Source organism: Vespa crabro, chromosome 5 (assembly GCF_910589235.1).
Source record: "Vespa crabro chromosome 5, iyVesCrab1.2, whole genome shotgun sequence".
In the NCBI taxonomy this organism is placed as follows: domain Eukaryota; kingdom Metazoa; phylum Arthropoda; class Insecta; order Hymenoptera; family Vespidae; genus Vespa; species Vespa crabro.
Genome location: NC_060959.1, coordinates 8,742,116 through 8,750,016, shown reverse-complemented (window position 1 = coordinate 8,750,016; position 7,901 = coordinate 8,742,116). Strand labels below are relative to the sequence as shown.

Below are 7,901 nucleotides of genomic sequence, written 5' to 3'. Positions count from 1 at the left end.
TTGAAAATGTCTATTTAAAAAATAAAAAAAAATAAAAAAAAAATAAAAAAAAAAAAGAAAGAAAAAAAAATAGAAAAAGAAAAAACACTATTGATAAATGTAATATCTTTAAATTAAATAGATACATGAACATTTAAAATGTATGTCAATTGGGAAAGGAGAGATTAACAATTACATATTAAATATTGCATTAGACGAGGATCTATTTCGTTATTTTTGTGTTAACTTATTTTTGTATTAACATCTTTACAGACAACTGCGAAGATGAAAAAAGATATCATTCATTTTCTTCCATTTCTGAAAAATATCAACTTCGTATTAAAATCAATCTCTTACCTCTTAATGAATCATCCTGTTTCTCATAAGCGCATTATTCAATTAAGAGCACAAAAATCAATATTATGATTTCAATATAAATTTATAATGATTTAATACATTTTAATATTTAATTTAGTATATTAATAACGATATATAATAATGAGCTAGATAAAATAAAAGTGTTATATCGCGATAATAATACAAGTTTTAGGTTTACAGTTGCTCTCATGTATAAATCACTGTGTGAATATGAGCGTGTCTGTGTTCCTCTTTTTCGTTACGCAAATATCTGGCTTTTGATGCGGAATGATTAATTGTATTTATTGGTTTTCTTTTCCTTCTTCCTCTTCTTCTTTTTTTTTCCTTTTTTTCCTTTTTTTTTTTTTTTTTTCTTTAATATTTATATATATAAGTCCATCCGCTCACTTCTCAATATGTATTATAGGTATATGTATATAATATATGTATATATATATATATATATATATATATATATATATATATATATATATATATATATATATTTATATTATTAATGAATTTTTCACTTTGCACTTTTTTTCTCTTTCTTTCTTTTTTTCATAACACACACGATTGCACCTATACAATACCACGTTTCTCACTAATTCTTCATCAAATCCCATAATTATTTCGTGACCTTGGCACAAAAAAAATATTATGACAAGAATCACAGTTGGACGCGGAACTATATAAGTTTTCGAATAGAACATATACAATCCATTTTTCAAAAAAAAAAAAAAAAAAAAATCAATTTACGGCTTAAGAATCTCTCGTATTTCTTTGTGCATATGGCAAAGGAAATCAACGTAACTTGGACTACCATCGTTTCCTCTGTCCTCTATTAAGAAATGACGTAATACCATTTCCAACTTTTCCCTCTGTCTTACTATCGTTAACTATAACAATTAAATCAGTAAATGTAATAAGTAAAAGAGAAAAGAAAAAAAAAAGAATAAAAAGAAAATAAAAAAAAATATGTATCTTACAGATTTTATTAAAAAATATATTTTTTAAATGTCAACTCACCCTCATGCAACGATGTCTCTCGGTTCTTACTTGATCAATAATTTCTCTTATTCTTTTATTTAATGTATTATCTAATATTGGCAGTGTAGTGCGATCAGTATCGACCTTAATTACCGAAGGTACGTCAAAGACTGCTTTCACCCATTGCGGTGAAAGTGCTACACCTAACCATAAGAACATATGCACACTGTTTTCTGAAAAAAAGAAAAGAAAAAAAAGAAAGAAAAAAAAAAAAAAAAAAAAGAAACATTATTTTAACAAGATATAAAAAAAGGTCAAATAAAAAAAAATTTGTTTGTTATACGTACCAAGTAAATAAGCTCCGTCTTCTGTAAATTTGTCAATAGAACAACGTAACATCTGAGGTAAATCTGTGCTATCTGGATCAACATCATGTAAAGGAAGTAATCTGGGATACATATAAACAATGGATGTTGAAATAGGCATTGTAGCAACCGCTTGCATAACAAATGATCTATCATCTATTGTCATATCCGAGCCTGAAATTATATGTTTTATCCCTTTATTAAGACAATTCATACAAAATTATTTATTATACATTTAAAATACAAAATTCAAATAAACTTACCACCAGTAATTGCATCGCTTTTCAATATGCAATTAACATATAACGGAAGCAACTTCATACATTCCGGTAATATCAATTGACCGGCGTTCGACGCAGACGCGCAATTTTTCCTATAAGCCGCAAGTATGTTCGCACATCTTATGATTAAGTTATCTTTTACGGCTCTTGGCGTTGATTCGATTAATTTAAACACACCTGAAAAAAGAAAAAAGAAAAAGAAAAAAAAAAATGCATACCAAACGAAATTATTAATAATCGCTATAGAAAGGTTCCTCCTCCTCTTCCCCCTCCTTTTTTTTTTCTTTTTCTTTTTCATCCGGAAAAGTTACAAGTTAAAGTTAACGTTAAAACTCTTACATTGTTTGGAGAAATAATTAACAATAGCATCTAAATCGCAAGTACGATATAACTCGGCCATTTGCGAAGAGGTCTTCAAACTGAGATTTAAAATACGTAATCGCCTAATTCCTCCGCAAGAGGTATACAATAAAGCAGCTTGTATATATACACCTTCGTCTTCCGTCAATTTATCGTCGTGTTTAATTTCAACGGCAACAGCCTAAACATTTTAATGAAATAAACTCAAAAATTAAAATATTATCCATATACATAATTTATCATAAACAATTTATTTCCTCTAATCCTTACCTTATTAGAATCTATACTAGCTAATTCCATTTCCGTGGTATTTGCCATAAAGAAATGTCCAAAGAAATCTGTTGCTCTAACACCGGTAGAAGTACGTAAACGCATACGTGCATCGAATGCAATTGGTCTACTGATATTAGTAATAACATCCGATACCAATCTGTCACCATCAACATCAGCCTAATTCATAAGTGAGTGCTATTTGCAATGTTATTTGTAATTGGATTTTTTGTATAAACTGTAACTTACTTGAAAGTATGTATATTTATAAACTTCACCTCCAGTTAGCCGACATATTTGACCTATAGTTGCAATATCCACATACGAATTGTTAAAAATAAAAAGATCAACGCTACATCCTGCATCGACACATTCTTGTCCTAAATTGTTATAAACGTTACTTTGTGGAGCTATGAAAGAAACAAATATAAAACATTAATATTTTATTATAAAATTAATTACGAGAATTTATATACGTATACACATACCTAACACTGATTTTTCTTTATCAGTACCAAGTAATTTGCGATCGTCACGATTTTTCAATTTTCCTGGAGCTTCGGCAATAGGCAAAGACGAATGAAATACTATTAATTTTCCTGTGCAATCTGAAGCCTGTAATAAGGTATAAAATTAAATTTAAAAAAAAAAAAAGAAAAAAGAAAATAAATAAATAAATACTTTAATAGATACCTTTAATGCTTCAAGTCCAGCTTGTATAGCAGGAGCCAAAATAGTTTCTGTTTCACGTGTATCTGCAAACATCGCAGGTATCTGTGCCATCAGGCTATCGATAACTGTCTCGCTTTCTTTGATGTCGCATAAGAATCCATCGAGGAGAGGCATAAATACATCTTGTACATCACCCACAACCATCATTTGTGGTTGAGTAAGGCAAGGATTAACATTGTAAAAATGTACTGTGTTATTGTACGTTACGAAACCCACTTTCATATTTGACTTTGTTTGATCAACGTCAACTGGTAAGTGTTTTATTATGGATTTCATTTCCGCGCATAGTAAATTTACTAAACCAGATTTAATTGTGTTGTACGAAACGTCAATGACAAATATAATTGCAGGTGGTTTGGGGAAAACATTGTTCTAAACAAAAAAAACAAAAAGCAAAAAAGACAATAATTATTAATAACACAAAAATAATACAAAATAAAAGCTTATCTCAAATTCAATTATTTTTTTATTTTTTTATTTATTTATTTTTTTTTTTTCTTTTTTTTCCTTACTCTGCAATATTCTTTCGTAGCAATATATTCGTAAGTTCCCAACATTAATTCTGGTCTTTCATAACGATCCATACGTTGACCTCTATGATCCAAATGTTGAAAATATTCTGCTGGTACTGATATTCGAAAAATAATATTTATTAGATTTTATTAACATAATCGAATGGTCTCTTTTAATAGTTTTATCAATGCATTTTACCTTCTGTTGTAGCTTTACAAAACATGCATTGAAATCTACGTCCAGCATCAATAAATTGCATAAATGGACTCATATATGCTTTACAACGTACACAACGAACTGGGCCAATTTCTCCCATATCTACAACTGGCGGTTCATATTCTCCTTCTTCAGCACATGCCATTGGATTTAATATTAAAGCAAAAGGAACCCTAGTCTATAAAATTAAATTTATTTTAATAATACTATAATAGATATATTTAAATATTTTTTTAATCAAATTATATTTACTTGTTTTAAAACATCTGCTGTAGTAGGAACAGTATACATTGTGGATCTAATATATCTAGGGGATGCATTTCCTTGATCCTGTGTTACAAACTTGGTAGTTACCAATGGTGGAACTAATCCTATTTGATTTGTAGCAAACACACCACCTTTTGTACATTGATCATCTTGCATAACTTGTATCTATAAAGTTAAATATTTATTAAAATTATATTCGCTTGAAATGTTCAGAAAAATGTTGATAATATCTTACTGGACTGGGCATTTGTTCAGGATCCAAACGTTTGGCTGGTTGAGATTGCATGCCTGACTGGTAATTCTCTGTAGATAGACTACTATAGTAAGGACTTCTTTGATTTCCATACATATCCTGACAAAAAATAACTTGTTAAGTATACAATGAAAGTTTATGAACATAAAAGTATATTGACAGTCTATTGTAATCAATGTTTACCATCTGATTGTGATATCCTGGTTGAGAATAACCTCCTTGTTGATAATTTGTCATAGGTGGAGGCATTGGACGATTAAGACCAGGATTTGTCATGGTTTGCCCAGACACTGGAGGAGCAGGAGGATATTGTCGTCCCGGTTGAGATAAAGGGTAACCAGGTAAAGGTGGTATATGACTTTGTCCACTCTGTTCTACAGGATACATAGGAGGTTGGTTTGGAGTCAAAGGATTGGGCATCATGTTCTGAGAACTTGATGGCATTGGAGGTGGAGCATTGGACATTATATTTTGAGAGCTAGGTGGCATTTGTGTCATAGTGTTAGACATCATACTCTGTGAGCTAGGTGGCATTTGAGCCGATGCATTAGACATATTTTGTGAGCTAGGTGGCATCTGAGCCAAAAGGTTACTAGACATCATATTTTGCGAGTTAGGTGGCATATGAGCCGAAGTATTAGATATATTTTGCGGTCTAGGTGGCATTTGACCTGCAGCATTAGGCATCATACTTTGTGATCTGGGTTGCATTTCAGCTCCAGAATTAGACATAAGATTTTGTGAAGTAGGTGGCATTTGGGGAGCAGCATTAGACATCATGCTCTGTGGTCTGGGTTGCATTTCAGCACCAGAATTAGACATAAAATTTTGTGAAGTAGGTGGCATTTGAGGAGCAGTATTAGACATCATGTTCTGCGGTCTGGGTTGCATCTCAGCACCAGAATTAGACATAAAATTTTGTGAACTAGGTGAAATTTGAGGAGCAGTATTAGACATCATGTTCTGAGAAGTAGGTGGCATTTGAGCTGTAGCATTAGACATGTTTTGTGAATTAGGTGGCATATGAGCCGAAGCGTTTATCAAATTTTGATTATTTGGTGGCATTTGTGCCATGGTATTAGAAATCATATTTTGAGTACCAGGTGGAATTTGAGGCAATGTACTAGACATAGAGCTTTGATTATTTGGTGGCATTTGTGCTGCCGTATTTGACATAACATTTTGACTACTGGGTGGCATTTTTCCTGGAAGATTAGATATTGGGCTTTGACTACTAGGTGGCATATGAGGCAAAACATTGGACATTGAATTTTGACTGCTAGGTGGCATTGATGCTGCCGTATTAGGCATTATATTTTGACTATTGAGTGGCATCGAAGCTGAAGGATTAGATAGCATATTTTGATTATTATGTGATATGGGATTTGGATATTGTGGAAGTTGATTTGGAACAGGAGAATTTGATAATTGTCCATGGCTAGTAGGTGGAATAGAATACATAGGATGTTTGGGTGGTCCAGACGTATTTGTCATTGGAGGTTGAGTATTAGATTGCATTTGATATCCAGAGGATTGTAAACCAGAAAAATTCTGTTGTCCCATCATCGAAGGTGGTGATTTGACAAAATTTTGTTGATTCGGCAATGGTGGTGGAAACATGTTTGGTTGGCCAGATAAAGGTGGTGCATTTATATTAGGAGGTTCAGAATAATGATGTCCTGGATTTGGTGGTCCCGGCATGGGGGGATACTGCTGCCCTTTAATGGATGGTCCAGACATTTCTCACGTTGCGATATAACCTATACGTTACGTTAGTTACGTCTTGCGAATACCTGCGACATCAAAGGCATACATAACTTAGATGTCACATATATATACTATTACAATTCAATATGACTCGCATTAAATATTGTACACCTAAAAAAAGCGAATGGGGGAAACATGCCATTACGTTACTGAAACTCCTACTTACGAGCGATCAGAAGAACGAGAGTATTATCGAATGTTTTAAGTTTCTAAATGCCCACTTACGTGATTAAACGCATTTAAATCATAACAAAACTTAATATCTTCACAAATGTTTACACTTAAACGAAGAACATTCACTCATCTGCAAGAGCAACTGCTGCCGATGCCACGTAAGGTGGCACTGCGCATGCGCCTGGCGGCACGTTGACCAGACACGTCATAATAAAAATTGGGGCGATACAAACGGATTTTAACCAATTAAACTCGTCGCATCGAACATCATGCGTAATATCAATTATTGTTCATTTAAAATATTTATAGTAAATCGCTTATTCTATACATATGCTCGTAATTATTTTTTATAGTAACACTAACGTCAACGGACTCGTTGTACGATTGATTAGTTAGCAACTCCTTTTGGCGCGCTATTTGAAAATCATACACATTACACTTTTCTCTTATTATCTTGACGATTTTTCTAATCATTAAAATTTCAATTACGTTTAACATTATTCAATCTAGATAAATTTTTTGTAGTTTAATGAATAATCCAAAATTTGAAGGAATGTTTTAAAATGACGACATCGTTACTGTTTTATTATCAAACGTATTCGTTTATTTTTATATCCCTCGTGACAAGATGACTCAATGAGTATCTAACCTTGATCGTTAGAACTATTTCCTTTTGTTCTAATTTAATTATTTGACAAACTTATCACGTCGATTTGACGTTTAAGTTGTTGTCCTCGTACGTAGAAAAAACAAAAACAATGGTCTTCTCGATAAGATGCTCTCTTTCTCTCTCTTTCTCTTTTTCTCTATCTTTATTTAAATAAAAAATAAATTTAATCGAGTAATTACAAGACAATCACATTGTTTAATTTAGACTTTGTCTTGCTATTAATAAAAACGTTCATTTGTCGTATAATCGACAAACAAAATATTGACTTCGTATGACCAGTCAGGATAGATTTGATAGGTGGAGATGGATGATGAAAACTGATCGCATTTCCCCACACATTAAAACTTTTATTTTTGAATATTTTCTCGAATCGTCGTGAATGCATTAGAAAAAATCGACACTGTAATTAACATCTAACAATGTTAAAAATTTATTACGCAAATATATTTATGATATCTTTGTGTAATACATTACGAAGTCCCTTAATGTTGCATCTTGAAAATATCGGAATATGACGAGAAAAAAAATATATTATACGTCGTATTAATTTTGAATGATAAATCTACGACAATTTATATATATATATATATATATATATATTTATTTATTTATATATTACAAAAAAGAAATATGAAAAAGAAAAAAAAAAAGAAAACAAAAAAGTGTTCACATTTACTATAAATCGATTATAAGACGAAATTTTTAAA

The 7,901-nt window shown here is 31.4% G+C and overlaps 1 protein-coding gene across 2 annotated transcripts; it reads right to left on the bottom strand.

Moving 5' to 3' along the window:
• Positions 1-185: 185 nt before the first annotated feature.
• LOC124424509 (protein transport protein Sec24C) lies at positions 186-6,723 on the bottom strand. Of its 2 annotated transcripts, none has more exons than XM_046963667.1 (15): positions 6,576-6,723; positions 4,767-6,376; positions 4,566-4,682; positions 4,316-4,495; positions 4,046-4,241; positions 3,847-3,962; positions 3,296-3,706; positions 3,091-3,217; positions 2,852-3,012; positions 2,603-2,782; positions 2,312-2,513; positions 1,955-2,149; positions 1,674-1,865; positions 1,366-1,559; positions 186-1,235 (listed from the first exon to the last, which is right to left on the bottom strand). In XM_046963667.1, the coding sequence occupies exons 2-15, from the start codon at positions 6,321-6,323 to the stop codon at positions 1,092-1,094; spliced, it is 3,972 nt and encodes a 1,323-aa protein (XP_046819623.1). In that variant the 5' UTR covers positions 6,324-6,376; positions 6,576-6,723; the 3' UTR covers positions 186-1,091. The 2 variants fall into 2 exon arrangements, with proteins under 2 accessions (XP_046819623.1, XP_046819622.1); XM_046963666.1 differs by having other exon boundaries at positions 6,517-6,708.
• Between the last annotated feature and the right edge of the window lie 1,178 nt (positions 6,724-7,901).

Excerpts from the sequence above, each read along its gene's own strand:
- LOC124424509 (XM_046963667.1), bottom strand. The coding sequence starts at position 6,323 with ATGTCTGGACCATCCATTAAAGGGCAGCAGTATCCCCCCATGCCGGGA. Across the intron at positions 4,683-4,766 it reads CAGGATATCACAATCAGATG|GATATGTATGGAAATCAAAG; the intron begins GTAAACATTGAT and ends ATTTTTTGTCAG. Across the intron at positions 4,496-4,565 it reads CTGAACAAATGCCCAGTCCA|ATACAAGTTATGCAAGATGA; the intron begins GTAAGATATTAT and ends TTAACTTTATAG.